The sequence below is a fragment of the Scardinius erythrophthalmus genome (assembly GCF_964197995.2).
Source record: "Scardinius erythrophthalmus genome assembly, chromosome: 1".
In the NCBI taxonomy this organism is placed as follows: Eukaryota; Metazoa; Chordata; class Actinopteri; order Cypriniformes; family Leuciscidae; genus Scardinius; species Scardinius erythrophthalmus.
Genome location: NC_138221.1, coordinates 27,709,225 through 27,727,868, shown reverse-complemented (window position 1 = coordinate 27,727,868; position 18,644 = coordinate 27,709,225). Strand labels below are relative to the sequence as shown.

Below are 18,644 nucleotides of genomic sequence, written 5' to 3'. Positions count from 1 at the left end.
GGGTTAGAGCACTTTTAGATACACTTACACTTTAGAACTGGAGTTGATGCCCTGACATACATAAAATAAATGTTTTTATTTTGTGTCTGTACAGTTGCTTTTGAATAGCTGCCTATGATGGACATCACAAACGTAATAGTAATTTTGTTTGTATTTGTCAAAAAAAAAAAACACCAGTATGTTGAAACTTTGCATGCATGTTCATGATCAAAAATAAAATAACAAAATATAACCAAGAAATGTTATTATTTTGGTTCCGTACAGTTGCCTTAGAGCGTTAAAATATGCGGGTCAAATTGACCCGCGAACATCACGAAAGGAACAGTAATTTTGTTTGATTATGTCAAAAAACACCAGCATGTTGAAACTTTGCATGCATGTTCATGATGATAAATGAGAAAAAGTCACAAAATATCAAGAAAAAAAATAGGTTAACCAGTATTTCCAACAACTAGAAAATCTAAACGGGTCAAATTGACCCGCAACATAACACAAGGGTTAAGAGAGTGGACATAAAGTTAGTGCCCTGATCGGTAAGAATTTGACAGGGGAACCCAACTCTGGAAAAAAGTTGTATCAAGCATGTTGCTACGTATTTGGCTTTAATGGACTTCATCGGGAACACCTCGGGATATCTAGTCGCATAATCCGTTATAACCAGCATAAATCTATTTCCAGCTCGACTCCTTTCTACAGGGCCCACAATATCCATACCCAGTCTCTCAAATGGTGTACCCACAACAGGTAGAGGTTGTAATGGAGCTCTGGAAGGGCTTCTCATGGAGACTTTCTGACACTCAGGACAACTTTTACAGTATCGAGTCACATCCCTCCTTAGTCCTGGCCAATAAAAGTGTCTTTTGATGCGAGCTAAGGTCTTGTGTTTCCCTAGGTGGCCAGCCCAGGGAATTGAATGACTCAACTGGAGTATTACCTCCCGGACACATTGTGGCACGACAAGCTGGTTTGTCGACTCAAACTGGCGATAAAGAATACCTTATTGGAACAAATACCTTTCGGCAGAGTCAGTGTCATCAGCATTGGCTGTAGCTTCATGTTCTGCTTTCTTGAGGTATGGAGCCAGGCTGACGTCCTCCTGCTGGAGCTGGATCACGTTAGTGGGCACCTGGAAACTTTGAAACAAGTCACATGAAGGATTAGCTGGTATCTTGGAAACATTATATGCAAGCTTGTCCCGTCGTCTTTCAGTACGGGACTTCCGCGTCTTTGAAGGTTCCACTTCGAGATCCACATCAAAGAAAGGTAAAGTACAGAGCGTTTGCATCGGTTCCTCTGCCCGCTTCATTTTGGCCCTGGTGACTACAACATTGCAAAGCTGTTCCGGCTGCAGTAAATCCAAAAGCACTGGTAAATCATACAAATCTGCAACCCCAACGTCCAGGAGATAAGTCTGTCCCTGTATTTTGATGTAAAGACCCACGGTAGGTAACAGTTTCTCATCGCCATGGACACAGCATATCAGTCTCTTGTCAGAAGGATTAATCAAGGCAGGTGAAACAAACTGTGTACCAATGTCTGGTCGCTGCCAGTATCAACCAGAGCATGGAGTTCTTTACCGTTCACTTCTACAGTGGTCATCTTTAAGGACCGTCCAGGCTTTACCGGAGCTGCATTATTTCTGGGCACATAACACACTTGAGAGAGCTTGACAACGTTCTTCGGGCAAACAGGTTTGGTATGACCCTCTTGACCACACAGGTAACAAATAGGCACTTTCTTAGGTGGTTTAAAAGTCACAGATTCAGATTTTCCTCCTCCAGGAGGCTTACCAGAGTTGTAGTACTGGGGCGGGTGAAAGACATGGGGCTTGCGAGAATCTCTTCCACCCCGCCAACTCCATGGCTGGTTCCTTCCCCGGGCAGCAACGAACACATCCGCCAATGATGCAGCTTCAGCAGCAGTATCAGGGCCCCGCTCACGGATCCATACCTGAAGCTCAGGAGAGAGCATTCGGAGATACTGCTCTAGAAAAATTATTTCTCCAATTTCCTCAACAGTTTTACCTTTAGGTCGAATCCACTTCCCATACAGCTCCTTCAGCCTGGCATACAGTTCATTGGGACTCTCAGATGATTCAACCTCCAGAGAACAAAATCTTTGTCGATAAGTTTCTGAATTAATGTCGTACTTTCTCAGAATAGCCGACTTAACACAATCATACTCAAGAGAGTCAATGTCCATAAGCACATATGCCGCTCGGGCCTTACCAGTCAGTAGGGGAATCAGGCGGAATGCCCAGTCAGCCTTAGGCCAACAACACGCTGCAGCAATCCTCTCAAAGGTTATCAAAAAATGTTCTATGTCATCAGAGTCACTTAATTTTTCTAATCTAGGCTCTTTGACCAAGAACTGACCTCTATCATGGTCCACGTGGTGAAGTTTTCTTTCACTCCTTTTAGGGAATGGTCGATCAGAATCAGGGTCACCATCCTGCATTACCCCTGGACTCGGATGCATAGAAAGTGGATCAGGGGTGGGCGGAGTATGAGTACGAGCTTGCACCTCCATCTGAAGCAAGCCAAACTGGTGCTGCAATGCCTTAAATTGTCGTTCTTGTTCCTTTTGTTCTTGGGCCCTCCCGGCCTCCCGAGCATCCATCTGCGCCATGTGGGCCCGGAACAAACTTGTCAGATCTGCCAGCGTTGGCTCCCGCCCTCCAGACTCCTCTGTGACAATCTCCTCACCATCCTCTATGGTCTCCACCTCTCCTTCCTGTGCTTCCCTTGGCATCATCCTTTGTGCCCCTTTTCTTCCAGGCCGACTCATAGCTCAAAAAAAACAGGGAGGACAAAAAGGGAAAAAACTAAAAATAGGAAACCTGTGCCCTCTGCAGATCCCACTTCTGACACCATATGTGAGGGACCAAGCAGTCAAGGGCAAAGGACACAGGATTTCCAACCAAAAATTATTTATTAAATGCAAAAAAAAACAAAGTTACAAATTAAATAACTTGAAAAACTGACTGAAAATAAAGTCAGGTCTGGGCCCATAACAATAGTAAACTAAAGAAAACCAAACTAAAACAGAAGACAGACAAACAAACTAAACTCCCAAATGACACACATAGGGAACTTATATACACACAGGACTAGTCCATTAGACATACACAGGGAACTCAACAAATATCACTTAACACAATTACAATAAATAAAGTAATTAACTTCAGAAATAACAAGAAATGGGTCATAAACAAAATAATGTACCCAAATAATTATAGTCAACAAAATATAAATAGAATTATAATAAACAAACCAAACATACAATCAATCATGCACACCCCCAGCTAATTGGCAACATGGATTAGCCCAACAGAACAAAATGGCAGCAACTGACGCCAGCCGGTCCTTTATTGGAATGGACCTCCACCGGAGCGCAGTGTCCCAGACAGCGCCAAACCTCCGCTCTTCCCACGTAAGCAACTTAAACTCAAAAGAAATAAACGTTAACACAATATACCACTAATAACTAGAAAGTGTGCACCCAACCTAGTCATGTATGGTAAAAGTGTAAGTTATAAATAAAGTGGGTAAAATGAACCAACTCTGTGTGTGTCTTTATTATGAAATATATAAGATGATCTGCAACAAAAGATTTAATTCTAAAATGTAATAAAGGACAACCAAAATAACATGTAAACAAACAAAAGGGGAAAAGGCATGTCAGTGTGTGTGGTTTAGTTACCGCCTTGCTGTGTGGCCACGTCGTCGGCCATCACATACCTACCTAATGAGTTTTTGTTACAGGGGCTTTACCAGGCAGGTTTTTACTTTAATGTTTTGGGGTTACGTATGGTTTCTCACTAAAACTCGAACTTCTACTTACACACATATCCAGATTACTCTCAGGTTCAGATTCAGTCTTATCATTATACCCTTGTTCGTTATTTGACTACCTCTAAACTCAATGCAGGAATGTATTCAGACATCCTTAGAGCCGAATAGAATGATACTTATCCTTCTGAGACATTTATATGAAGAACTTATATTATGGGAAAATTAACATGTATATCTTGGAATATAAGAGGGGTCAACTCACCAATTAAGAGGAAGAAAATGTTGACATATTTAAAGAGGCAAAATGTAGACATTACCTTTATCTAAGAGAGCCACCTCACTGACTCTGAGCATTTAAAACATGCGCAGAGACTGTATGGGTAATGTTTTCTATTCTTCCTACTCCTCAAAAGCAAGAGGTGTCGCCTTGCTCATTAATAAACACCTGATCAAAATCCTATGCTAATAATGTCTATGGATGCAAACAAAGCATTTGACAGGATTGAACCAAGCTTTCTATTTCGGACTCTAGAGGCTATGGGCTTTGGAGAGAAATTCACTCAATATGTTAAAACACTTTTTAATGCCCAAATGACACTTTCTCATTATCCAGAGGATGCAGGCAAGGCTGTCCAAGCTCCCCCCTGCTCTTTGCACTTGCAGTTGAACCATTAGCCATCACCATCTGCTCTAACACCTCCATAGCAGGAATTAAATATGGCACAAATGAACATAAACTTTCTCTGTATGCAGATGATCTCCTATTATATATAACTGATCCACAAACATCAGTCCCCCCTCTATTAAAATGCCTCAAAGAATATAGTGCAGTTTCAGGATATACATTAAATTACACTAAAAGTGAGATCTTACCACTAAATATACAGGACAATAATATTAGAACTCTCACCGACCCATTAAAATGGTGCAGTATTAGTTTCAAATATTTGGATACAAATTGGTAAATCGGATGAGCATATATTTAAACAGAACTATATAAAACTATTGGAACAAACCAAACTTAACCTTCAATTATGGATTGATCTTCCACTGTCTCTCATAGGCAGAATTAATTTGCCTAAGTTTATTTATCGATTTCAATGTCTCCCGATGAATGTTCCCAAGAGTTTCTTTAAAGAGCTTAACAAAATGTTAACTCCTTTTATATGGCAAAGAAAAAACCCTAGGGTCAAACTCATTTCTCTACAGCCTCCATATTCAAGGGGAGGACTCAACTTAACAAATTTTAGGAATTATTATCTTGCTTCTCAGTACAGATCGATTTGGATCTGTCTGCATGCAGAGAACAGTGAGGTTAGATGGGTCCCAACAGAACAACATGAGATCCTGTCTATAAGTCTTTAAAGGATATTCCATTCATAGGCACACAAAAATGTTTACACTCACAAATAACTCAATAATACTGAACACATTTGCTGCTTGGCAAGAATCTCACTCACTTCTCGACACAAATGTTTATTTTCTAAGAAGGGCACCTTTGTGGGGTAATCCCAACCTCTCACACCACATAGCTTATACATTGATGATACATGCTAACTTTCAACCTTTCCAAAGATAGTTTCTTCAAATTCCTACAAATTAGAGACTGGGTTAAGGAGAAATCCAAAGAAATACTCCCATGTATCCCAAAAGAAACTCCTCTTGAAACCCACCGGATCAACAAAAGGGATATCTTCTATATATGGTATCATCAGTTGAAATTACCGGTTTATGATAAAACAGCTGCTAAAGGGAAATGGGAAAAAGACCTAGACTGTATTTATGAGGAGGCAGATTGGCGTCATCTATTGGAACAAGCACAGACTGTGCTAACCTCCACAAAACACAAATTCAATTTAATATATTCCATAGGACATACTACACCCCCTACGGGTTACATAAAATCGACAGCAACATTTCTTCCAAATGTCAGAGATGTAAAGTGACCGATGGTGATCTTATACATATGCTATGTTGCCCAATGAAAGAAGAATTTTGGAAACGTGTCATTGAATTAACCTCAAGGGTAATAGGAAGTCAAATTGAACAGGACCCAAAACTATGGATCCTGGGGGACACAAGCTCTGTTAATGCGAACTACTACAAGAAATACTTTGTCTTACTTGCGAGCACTGCAGGAAAAAACTGTATTCCGATCAAATGGAAATCTGAAAATTCATCAATAAGACATTGGATTAATGAGCTTGTGTCTTACTGCACACCCGAAAAGATATGATATAATATGAGAGGGAAGCATGCAGCCTTTAGAGAAATCTGGGGCCCCTTCACGGACATTCTGCCTTCTCTGGACTTGGCTGACCATAGTATGAGCCCTCCTGGACCGGCTTCAAATTAGCCCTCTGCAGGTTTATCTTGTATATCATTGATGCATTTGTTGTGAGTAATGTGTAGATTTATATAGGTATGTATAGATGGGTGTATGTATAAATTGTATTTAGGCTGTTTAGATATAAATGAAAGGAAACTGAGAACCATACAAGGGAAGAGGGTGGGGGGTGGGATGGGAAAAGTTTTTTTTTTTTTTTTGTATTGATTTTATTTACTTAGTTTCTTTTTTTTCTCTCTTTTGATGTTCAAAATTGAAAATCATCATCCGTGTAAGGTTGCTTCCTATATAGTTTTTGACTGATGGTAATTCTTGTAGCCCAATCCAACCTCAAATTACAAATGTCGGCGACTGCAGTTAATAAGTCCAGACAAATGACACATATTTTGACACACATTTTAAAAAGGCAGGTTAAGACATATCTTTTTTAAGTTGTTTATCAATATAACTATATTGAGTAAAGTTGTGTGTCTGTTTTATGTTTTTATTTTACCTTCTGATTCTCTCATAGTTGTTTTTGAGTATTTTTATATTGATATTGTGGTGAAACTGTATTGCCAATTTCTTTATTTTGCATTGTGCACCTTTCATAGCCTAGCTGTTTTTGAATATTTTATATTAATATTGTGTGAAATTGTTTTTTTATTATTTGTTTTTATACTTGAGATGCACTTTGAGTTGCATTCTGTGTATGAAAAGTGCTAAACAAATAAATGTTTATTATTATTATTAGGCTATTATTATAAATGACGAATAAAATGTGTTGCATTATGTAAAATAAAGACTATACAATAGCTATATACAAAATATATATTTTTGTTTTTACACAAAAACTCCTGTATCCATCTATATCTACAGTCGTCAACATTTGAAGTGGATCAAAAAAGTTAAAGTTGTCTAAGGCAATTCATGTATAACTTTGATGAAAGGTTTTGATTCACTTCAAATGTTGATATATGTTGTATGCTTAGCCTATATAAAAATGTAGCATATCTTTATTTCTCATGATCTTGAAATAAGCTCCTTTCTCGTGATCTTAGTTGAAAAATAAAATAAAAAAAATAATAATGAATGGTCTTTGGATAGTTAAAAAAACACCTCTCCCGGTTTGAAAACGCCCCCTTTCCGTTCAGCAGAGAGCGGCCCACTTGTCACGTGGTCCGTGACGTGTCCGCTGTATAAAAGCGCTCGCTCCCTCTCCCTCGCTCTCTTTCTCCGTTCACCTCGTGGACCAGGAGCTCTTCCACGGACACAAGAAAGAGTTTATCTCCATTAAAACGTGTTCATAATGAATCTCACGCGAAGAAGATGCGAGCACAGCGCTTCTAGGCCACCTTGATTAATGTAAGTCTGATTACAGGGGATTTATTAATCGCACATGGTTTATTCGTGCACGTGCAGTAATGGCGGTCAGTGTTGAACTCTGCACGTTTGTCTTTCTGCAGGCCCAGTTTAATGTGACTAGATCTGCATTTTCTGTTGGCGGATTCACTGTGATTTATGTCACACAGTTCCCTGAATTGGTGGGTGTTGCATTTGTTCTTTATATAAAAACACCATATTTAATTTTATAAAGTACTGTATGTATATGTGTGTAGCCTATAATGTATTTGTGTAAAGTTGACCGTGTTCTGTGATGAGACAGGAAGTGCCGTCTGATGCGATAACTGACGATGGCAAACCAAAATGATCCTGAGACACAATGTGCAGATATGAAGTCCATCACTGTTGAACCCCTGAATCTGATCACATGATCTCTCTCTCTCTTCAGGTGAACGTCTGGTGTTTCTGATTCAGTGCTGAGCAGGTGAACATCTCTTCTCAATCCTCTCACTGTTCTCACACACGTTCGGCTGAATCTCCCTGAGATGAAAACGCTGCATTTAAGTTTTCCATGTTCAAGTCCCAGTTTAATATTGGCCAAATAACGTTTAATTCAAATATCCGTTTAATCTTTAATACTTGGCCACTTCTTTGATTGAAGTGCTGCAGCTGCTGTAATTTCTTGAACTGAGTTGCATGTTCTTGTTAATCGTGATTTCAGAGAAGTTGAAACCCTCGCTCTGTTTGCATTTTTAGAGAAATAGTCACTAGTTTACTTCAGTCACTTCATATTCAAAAGCATTGTTTATATATAAAGTTGACTGTGTTGTGTGATGAGACAGGAAGTGCCGTCTGATGCGATAACTGACGATGGCAAAGCCAATTCTTTCTGAGACACAATGTGCAGATATGAAGTCCATCACTTCTGAACCCCTGAATCTGATCACATGATCTCTCTCCCTCTCTTCAGCTGAACGTCTGGATCTAATTCAGTGCTGAGCCGGTAAATATCTCTTCTCAATCCTCTCACTGTTCTCACACATTCGGCTGAATCTTCCGAAGATGAAACCGCTGCGTTGAAGGCAGGGCCGTGGCTTGTGGTATTTTGGGGCCTACCCACCCTCTGTCCCCCCATGTGCCCGAGTCCCGGCCCGGCTGGAGATGCCCTCTGAACTCCCCAAAACTGATGGCCAAATATTCTGAGGAAACCAGAGCCAGTGTGAATCTGCAGCTGTGATCTCCTGTAAAACTCGTCTGACTCCTGCTTTCTCTTCACAGACGGAGCAGAAACACCATGAGCTCCTGCTTCCCTGGGATTCACAGCGGTATGTATCAATCACAGTACATTTATTGTAAAGTGATTAAGACGTGCAGTTTAATGCTTTTCTTGGGTCAGACTTAGTTCTGATGTTTTCTGGGATTATAAAGGAACAAATCTGACCCAAGATCAGCGTTAAGACATTCAAGCCTGTGATGAAACAAGTTATCCCTGTCTGAAAATAACATGTTGAGTTATGGTAACCTGAGGCTTATTATATACAGGTTTTTTATATATATATATATATATATAATTTGTTTTAGATGTATAATTAACTGGTGACTTTCCCCCTAATCTCTGCAGAAATGCCCCGCAGTGGCCGTGAGTGTTGGAGAGAGACGACAGACCATGAGAATAACTGAAATCTGCTTTATTTGATGAGAATAAACATTGTAAAACGATATGAAATGACTCCTGTCATGTGTTGAATGATGTTTTCTTCAGAGTGTCCAGGAAATACTGCTCCTCCTGCAGGAAGTCTCTGTCCTGTTAGAGGAATAAGCAGAAACTCTTAGTGTGGGATGTTGTCTTTTTAGGGTAATAATGGCTATCAACTTAACTCGTGTTGAAATAAAAAGTATTTCCCAATGATTGTACTGGTTTGTGCTGAACTCTGCAATAACTGGATTTAAAGAAGCATTTTAGAGGTTTTATTACCTTATTGCATCTAATCAAATAAACCGTTCTGTGTTAGATAAAACAAGTCATTTACCCACAAAAGTAATTTATTGCCAGTCCAATTATGTATTTTGAACATTGCAATGTAATGGCAGACACTCCTAATAAAGTTAATTGCCAAACTGATCTTTATATGAAAGTCCACATTGTAATTGCAGATGAAAGGATAACATCAAATAAATATTGTAACTGTAAAATTTTGCTTTACTTTCATCTGCAGCCTATATATATATTTTTAATCTGGTTGATGTGCCACAAAAAAAAAGCAGTGTTTCATGCCTGTGGATTTGTATACTGCACATTTTGGCAAATTAAATGATTCATCCAAATATGCCATGCATACATATAGTATATACTGTGAAAATGGTAAGAATAGGATGTTGTGATATTCTGAATGCAGCCCTAAAAGGACAGTCTAAGAATTATGGGTAAGAGTCAGAAATCACTCATGGCCATAGAAATGATGGGCCTGATCAAATACCCACACTTGCGATCTTGGCCACTTGAGAGCGAGTACACACAACAGTAAGTGTGCAAGACTGTCCCGTGTCTTAAAAATGCCAGATTGCAGTGTCCTAAACCCACACTATCTCGTATACCGCTTTGAGGATGAGTGTATCACATCATGTTCAGGAACTCGCATGACTCAAAGTCGAGAGAAGTTGAGGAAAACATTCCACTGTAAGTTAAATTAATTAGATATTACATATTATTTGGTGGTAATACAAAGTGTTGCACATTGTATTGGTGCAAAGATGAGTAGGCTATGTGTATTTTGTACAACATTTGCAACTGCTTTTTATTTCTTAATTAAAATTGTGTCCTGTTAAATAGGGACTACTGAACATAGCAGAATTATTAGGCAAGTAGATTTTCTGATTCATATTTTTTAGATGTACATCATTGCTTACGTTACATGAGTGCCCATGTTATACCAAATTCTGTGACTGTATAGGTGCCGTATTAACCCAATCCTGACCCTATAGTCACTACAGCGCCTACTATGGTCACAGGATTTGACACAGCACCCACTACTGGTGGGAACCTGGCAATGGATCAAGTTGCATTGTGGTCTATGGATCTGCCTGAAGTGTACATATTGAGTAGTTCCCTAAGCGCTTCCCCTCAGGAGAATCCCCGCCACCATTTTAAAGTGCGTTCAACTTTGTGAAGTGGACGAGAGAAGTTTATATGGACAGATAGATTCTGACCGAGGGAGAGCGTCACTTCAAGCAGCTCTATATCCCACAATTCAACTTGATTGTGATGTCACAGCAGCTCGCGCTTAACTGAGAGTGTAGAGTGAAGAGAATAAAAATGTGGAGTTGAATGCAGATTCTGATTGGCTTTCAATGTTTTTATCATTCAGTTGCTGGAAAAATATTGTTCTGAAAGGGATTCCAAAAATATCGTTCCTCTATGTCGTTACCATTGTTGTTGTGGTGTGGATTCTGCTATTCCATTAGGATTATAATTATAATTCTCATACTGTATAGTTATCTTGGTGTGAACAAGCCTTCAGTGTACATGATGAACCTCAGAGACTGATTTGATCAGTTCACCTGCCAGTATTATGATAATTACACACTCCAGCCACTAGGGACTGTGATGAGCACTCATCAGTCTGTAGTAGAGATTCACAGAGGAAATGAAGGCGGCCATTTTAACTTGTTGAAAGTTGGGCTGTGTCTGAAATCGCCCCCTATACTCTTAAATAGGGTTCTATTTGAGGGAACAGCCATTTGTAGTCGTGTCTGAAACCATAGTGAACGTTATCGAGTGCACTCATTCAATCCCACAATGCACCGCAATAACGAGTGTACAACCATAGTGTAATCCCTATGTATATACTATGTTAAGCCTCTTTAATGCTGTGCTGAGTTTGATGGTTATGGTCCTCTCTGGTATCAGAGCGTGTCATTACTTGGGAAAACTGGGTATTAAGTGACCGTATTGTGACGTTCATGGGTGTCGTACTGTACCTTCTCAGCGGTATGTTTGATGAGGGCGAGTCGGGCGTGTAGTTCGCCGGGAAGCGGGTCGACAGCGGCGTTAAGGTGTGTGCTGGTCAGCGCTGGAGAGAAATCTAACACACACACACACACACACACACACACACACACACACACACACACACACACACACACACACGTGACTCACTGTCTGAGACGCTGAACGCCTGCAGGGAATGAACAGGGACAGTGTACCTGGGATGAGAGGCGCTGACGTCACTGGATTGACCGGAAGAGTGCGTCTCAGTCGCTCCATGTCCCTGTGATGATCCGTAATCCTCAAGCGCTCCTGAGAGGTCACATGATCAGAGTTACGTAACTAGATGACTACATTACTGAGTAGTGTGGCATCAGTGCAGCTTTACCAGTAACAAGCAGTTCCTTTACAATGACACATTGCATTCATTTTTTTTGCTGAATAAAAAAAAATATTGTAATAATATAAAATGTTTTTATTAGAGTAAAATATGGATGAAGAAGTTTCTTGATTGCGTGACATTCCATAAAATGTCATAAAAAGTTAAAATTTTACGATTATGACTTTGTAAAGAATTCTGTGGCATTCTGTATTATATAGTAAATTCACTTTTTATGACTGGATTCATATATAAATCAATTAAATAGGGAAATTATATATATATATAAAAAAATAGAAATAAAATATGTATATATTATAATTATAAAATAAATATAGAAACATATATACATGTATATTACATATTTATTGAAAAATATTTTTTTATATATGTTTGTTTTATATTCAAAAAAATTAAAATAAATATACAAATAAATAAATATATTTACATATTTATAAAAAATCAAATTATATATATATATATATATATATAGAAATTCTAAAATAAATATATACATATATTTATTTTTTAATATAAAAATAAATGTTTATTTCTATATTTATTTATATATATATATATATATATATATATAAAAACATTTATTTTTATATTAAAAAATAAACATGTATATATTTATTTTAGAATTTATAATAAATATTGACACAAATATATACATATTTGACATATTTATAAAAAAAATGTTTTATATATATATATATATATAAAATTAAAATATTTTATATTTCGTTCATAATTATAAATAGCAATATAGAAATATGTCTATGTATGTATTTTGATGTTTTTGCCAGTGTTTATCAGTGACCTGTTGTAAGCTGTGCTCCTGTTGTCTGAGCCGCTCCACCTGTGCATGAATGCTGCGCAGTCTGGCCTGATGTTCGGCCTCCACCTGTCTGGCCTCTCTCAGCGCTCGCTCTCCCTCCTCAAAGCGCTCGGACGCCAGCTGCAAACACACGAGAGCAAGCGCGTCAGGGTCACATGATCAGGTGTGTCTCACGCTGACCGCAGCGCTTCAGTCGTTACCTTACTGAACGCCTCCACTTCCTGAGCGCGTGTTTTGAGCCGCAGGGCCGTGGCGCTCAGCTTCTCTTTCTCTCTGTCCAGCTCCTGTCTCTCTCTCTCCAGACCGTCTCTCTCTCTCAGCAGTGATTCCTCCTTCTGCTTCAGCTCTCCGGCGCGCAGCTTCAGATCCGCCTGCTCCTGAACATTACAGAGGAAAACTGGGATTGATTGCCATTTACTTCATTCCTGAATGAATCAGCTGTTTGAACGAATTGAACGACTCAATGACTTGCTCGTTTAGACATATACCGCCACCTACTGGCAGTTTTAGTTTCTTATTTAGAGTATTATTTCATTAACATGGATGCCAGCCGCACTTAGCCCCGCCCACAACATTTTTAGGTCGGGAAGTTCAGTCTGGACTTGATCCGTTGTGGAGCTATTATGCTCGAACCAGAGCTGTTCGGACCAATCAAATTGTCAGGGCATGGACAGATGATCAACAGTAACGTAATCATCCACGTCACCAAAGAGCGCTGTCCTATGCAAATATGCAATATGCAAATATGCAAAAACGCCAAATATGCAAATAAATGCATATTTGGCGTGCTGTCCGAGGAGAGGCTCCGGGCTCGGTATTCGGCCCGAACCCAAAGCACTCCCCCGTATTACAGGCTGTGGAAGAACAAGCTGAGAGTGAGTGGAGGGATGCTGAAAACTGTCAAGGAATGTTAGGCGAGTTGACAGAGTGAATAAATATATGCTTCTTCACAAGAATTGAGATGGAGTTTTTTCGCCCTACTCTACTTTTTTGTTCCAGAACGCGTGACCTTTCAAAGTGATTATGTAATGTGTGGTGCAAGATAAGCAGTTGTGGTTAAATAGTATATAAATGTTTATGTTTTATTTTTGGAAAATGGACGATGGTTTGGCTAGATAAGACTCTTATTCCTCGGCTGAGATCGTGTAGAGCCTTTGAAGCTGCACTGAAACCGCAATTTTGGACCCCATTGAAGTCCTGGAATGTTTTCCTCAAAAACCTTAATTTATTTTCGACTGAAGAAAGAAAGACGTGAACATCTTGGATGACGTTGGGGTGAGTAAATTATCAGGAAGTTTTCATTCTGAAGTGAACTAATCCTTTAATATTAGCCGTAAAGCATGAACGAATGCACGTTGAGTTGTTGTCCTGTGCTGTGATCTGCTGATACAGTACAGATAGTGTGTGAAGGTTTAGATGGTGAGTCTCACACACACCTGAGCCATGCTGAGGATGGATCCCTCTCTGTGCGCGTCTCTCTCCATGAGGCGGCTGGCTTCTCTCTCGACCCGCTCCTGTCGAAGCTTCTCCTGCGTGTGAAACCTGCTCCACTCGGCCGCTAGTTTCCGCCGCTCTTCAGCACAGTGTTGCATGACGGACTGCTGCTCCTCCAGCAGAGCGCTCTGTGTGTGTGTGTGTGTGTGTGTGTGTGTTTGAGAGAGAGAGAGAGAGAAGCGTTATCAAAATGATTCCAATTCGCACGCAGAAACAACTAAAAATTCTGTATTATGAATTTTTAAGGCCAGACAAGTAATTTGGTGATGTCAATTTGTAAAGAAAGACTACACGCCTGCGCACATATATATTGAAACGCTCATACCTATAGACTTAACACGTAATACGCATGTGCACGACGTCAGCATTTTCACAGATTCACGTTTTTGAAGTTTACGCTGAGATAACACTTTTCAAAAATTTTCAGTGCTTGCACCTTGTAACCGATTTTGAAGTTTGCGTTCTCGAGCCACCAAACACTGTTGTCGTGCAAATGAACGGCCAGAACACGTTCAAAGTTTTTGGTTTTCGGTTGAAACGGTGTTGTGTAAGCGGCCCCTAAGTTACTAATAACTAATGATCATTGAGACGGAAGTGAATCAATCAAAACTAACTTTAGCAGGACAATAACTTTATTCTAGAGCTGCTGTAAATCCAAAACAATCTCTGTTACTTTAATTTCCTTTTATCACTGTAAAGCTGCTTTGAAACAATCTATATTGTTAAAGCGCTATAGAAATGAAGGTGACTTGACTTGAGAGAGTCAGATCAACCCTGAACCAGTCCATCAGCCAACTCGCACACAGCGCTGGCTGTGTTTACTTCTACTTGTGCAGAACACTACACACTGGAATCAAAGACCATGACATGCATCATCAGGAGTTTCAGCTATTATTTTGATACTACTTAGTTCAGTCAACCTGGAGATAATCTTCTTGTTCCTGTACAGGGTCAATAAAGGGCTTGACTTGACTTACTACATTAAACATTTGCTGAGTTACTGTTGTCACATGACTCTTTCCTTTAGTGATGCAAGAATTTAGAATTTATAACTAAATGTAAATGTTGGTACAATAAATCTGGTATAAATTATGTAATTGTTTTGTCTGTATGTGTTTGTGTGTGTATATACAGTATATAGTATACATATATACAGTAACTTTGGCCGGTACACTTTGGAAACTATTATATACATATATATATATATACACATTAGTTGCCAAAGTTACCAGCAACAATTTTGACATCGATACCAAGGGGGAAAATCTGCCATATAGATATTTTTAATATTATCTCATAATTTGGCGGCAGGAATATTAGGCTGCTGTCACTTTAAGAGCTGACGCACTGATCCATTATACTGTTACACATGCGTTTTCTTTCCCAACTGTTTACATTCCCTTAAAACATAACTGACTGTTTATGTGAATGCTCGCCAAGACCAGCAGTGTGACATTATTCTGTGTGTATTTGACTGTTTAAGAGCAATAAGCAGCAAAAAAGAGCTCAATTTAGTGCTGAGAAGCGGCTTCATGTGCCACACTTTAATTAGTAAAATTATGCGTAAAATCCCATGCCGAAATTCAAGCCCTGTAACAGCAACTATATTCATCCAGAGCGAAAGAAACGAGAGAGTGAGTGGAGGCGGGTTTGTGTAAAACTCGCTGTCGGAGAGATGAGCGAGAAAGAGCAGCTGGTATCGTGTATATATTCGATATGTATCTAAAAATCACTATGGAATTTATACATTTCTTCATATTTAATGAGTGATGTGATGTAATTTTGTGTCTGACCTTTGCCTTCTCCAGCTCCTCTCTCTCCATGTTGAAGTGTTGCATCATGGTCCGTCTCTCCTCCTCCAGTCCTCTCAGAGAGGATTCTGCTTTGGCCTGTTCTGACGTCACACGCCAGCGCTCCTAAACACACAAACCAGCATAACATCATGAGCCGCTTTTCCCGTTCTCGTTGCTCGACCGTTCCATTCCGTGCCGATCCGGCCCAGTCAGTACGGATATGGTTTAATTTCTCATTGTGGGGCTGATAACAGAGCTCTCAAATTAAGCAAGAGTTTACTGATGGTATGAGATGTAAGATGCGTTATGGAGGATGATCAGATCCCAGACAGCAACATAGTGTTGGCCCAGGAATATTAGGCTGCTGTCACTTTAAGAGCTGACGCACGGATCCATTATACTGTTACACATGCGTTTTCTTTCTCAACTCAACTTGGAATCCACACATACCAGATGTGGTCCGGATCTGGGCCGACACTGTTGCTGTCTAGCATATTTCTTTTAATTTTATTATTAATTTGCGTTTACATTGCTCATATAATGCGCTTGGCCAGTTAAGTTCTTCGACCCGACGGTGGAAAAGCGACTGTTAAACAGTCTGGTGTTCTGACTGATGTTCAGAGCATATACACTGAGTGTGTGTTGTGCATGCGGTGGTGTTTCTCCACCTTCTCCAGCTGTCTCTGCTGCTCGCCCAGCTGTGTGTCCATCTTGGCGATGACCTCTTTGAGACGTGACCTCTCCTCGCTCATCTCGCGCTGCTGCTGACTCAAACGCTCCTGCAGAACTGAGAGCCACAAACACAGTCACATCAGCTCATTTGTTTCACTCACATTTATGAGTTACGACTAAAAATAGATGTGTGCGAACTGTAAAAGGTGTTCAGGAACACGCGTGCGAATATGAATTAGGTCCTCGTGGGTCTTTTAAAACGTCTTAAATTCAGTTTTTTCATATTTCAGGTAAAAAAATATCTTAAATGGTATAACAGAAGTCTTAATGATCATATTAAGAGGTCTTACATTTGAGGTTGTAAAACAGGATGCATAAAACATATGCTTTAATATGACTATTAAATTTCAAAAGGCGATGTTATCATTAAATAAATATGATTGCTGCGCATTCAAAGTGGCATGCGCATGGCACTGTTGTGTGGCTTCATAGGAGTTTACAATCACTGACTACTTCAGATTTAATGCTAATAGATTAATTATTAATTGAATTATGACTGTTTTCTTGGTGTTTATATTGAAATGTGTTGTAGATGGTTGAAAGAGTGCATGTTTTATCTCCCTCATATGTTTGAATGAGAACACATTTCAAAATAAGAGTCCCGGTGTGTTTCGGGCTTGTTTATAATTAAAAGTCCAGCATTATTAAGGACACATGTAGGCTATCTGTAGGCTATCTGGCATTTAATTCTATGCACATAATTCCATAATTATAATTTTTTGTATTCTAATAAAATAATTTTGTCTCTTCGTATCCCTTGATTATGGAAGCTTGTTTACGCCCAGGAATAAAAAAATAAATTGGGTAATTGTGACATTTTATCTCATAATTCTGACTTTTTTTGCAGTTGCAAGCTTATATCTCACAAATCTTACTTTTTTTTCCCTCAGAATTGTGAGTAATAAAGTCAGAATTGTGAGAAAGTCGCAGTTACCTTTTTAATTTTTTTTATTCTGTGGCGGAAAAATGCTTCCATAGTTCATCAAGGAAAAACTAATTATTTGATGCATTTTCATTGCACACCTATAGTTCTTCATGCGCTTCTAAATTCTTCAAATGCTCTGTTTACTGGTATTAAGATTTGGTGGATCGGATCACAGGTGGACGACACTAAATACAGGTGTAAACGGTTCTAAAACGTTTTGAGCTTGTCCACTTTTGACCACTTCTAGAGGTAGTTGAAAACACATTCGACCGGAATGCTTTCGTAGTGTAAACGCTCATGTGATCAAATGTGTTCAAACAGCCACAGAAGACCGTCTGATCTCCGTCTACTGAACTAATGAGTAAATATTTATGAGAAGTCCACTAGCCAGACGGGATTTAAACTTTGTCGGCTGAAGACCGAGGCTTGGTTTGAAGATGAAAAATGTACCAATCACAATGTTCTCTTTCCATTCCTGATTTCTAACACACACTCACAGCATTCGACTGGTCTTGCTGCTGTCAGAGCAGAAACTAAAGCTGCTGCTCATTGCTCTCTGTATGTTTTCCGTCGTCTCCGGTGCGTTCATATGTAAACTGTGTTAGCTCATTTTGTCCATTAGATGGAAAGATCTGATAAGTCCACACATTTACCCGCACATAGACCCTCCCCTCGAAGACATCAGGACAGAAGTGGTTGAAAGTGGACAAAAGAGACGGATTAAAACACCAGGTGTAAACGTGAATGTGTCTCCCTCGTCTACTTGTGATCCGATCGACCGAAACGCATCTTAACACCAGGTGTAAACAGAGCCGAACTATGAGCAGATGTGGTGTAGCGTGTGTGTGTGTGTGTGTTCACAGATGTACCTCTGAGCTGCTGGTCTCTCTGTCTGGCTCCGAGCTCGAGCCCCTGAGCCGTGTGCTCATGTGAACTCTCCACACGAGACGACAGGTCGCCCAGCCTGCGGGAGAACAGCTCCATCTGCTCGATGACGGTCGTCAGAGACCTGCACACACACATGATGAGAG

The 18,644-nt window shown here is 39.6% G+C and overlaps 1 protein-coding gene and 1 long non-coding RNA gene across 3 annotated transcripts in view; one reads left to right on the top strand and one right to left on the bottom strand.

The window, feature by feature from the left end:
- The first annotated feature begins 7,348 nt into the window (after nucleotides 1–7,348).
- LOC308692323 lies at nucleotides 7,349–9,190 on the top strand. Its single transcript, XR_014030325.1, has 6 exons — nucleotides 7,349–7,485; nucleotides 7,587–7,664; nucleotides 7,913–7,948; nucleotides 8,435–8,467; nucleotides 8,743–8,789; nucleotides 9,086–9,190. It is a non-coding gene; the product is annotated as an uncharacterized lncRNA (long non-coding RNA).
- The window catches only part of fbf1 (Fas binding factor 1), a 20,866-nt gene continuing 11,337 nt past the window's right edge, over nucleotides 9,116–18,644 (bottom strand). For both annotated transcript variants that reach the window (XM_081368211.1, XM_081368210.1), the window contains exons 20-28: nucleotides 18,483–18,622; nucleotides 16,625–16,743; nucleotides 15,957–16,079; nucleotides 14,106–14,291; nucleotides 12,870–13,046; nucleotides 12,652–12,789; nucleotides 11,668–11,761; nucleotides 11,443–11,546; nucleotides 9,116–9,268 (exon numbers count right to left, since the gene is read on the bottom strand). In XM_081368211.1, coding sequence (XP_081224337.1) covers nucleotides 9,200–9,268; nucleotides 11,443–11,546; nucleotides 11,668–11,761; nucleotides 12,652–12,789; nucleotides 12,870–13,046; nucleotides 14,106–14,291; nucleotides 15,957–16,079; nucleotides 16,625–16,743; nucleotides 18,483–18,622 — 1,150 coding nt within the window. In that variant the 3' untranslated portion in view covers nucleotides 9,116–9,199. The remainder of the gene's footprint in view (nucleotides 9,269–11,442; nucleotides 11,547–11,667; nucleotides 11,762–12,651; nucleotides 12,790–12,869; nucleotides 13,047–14,105; nucleotides 14,292–15,956; nucleotides 16,080–16,624; nucleotides 16,744–18,482; nucleotides 18,623–18,644) is intronic.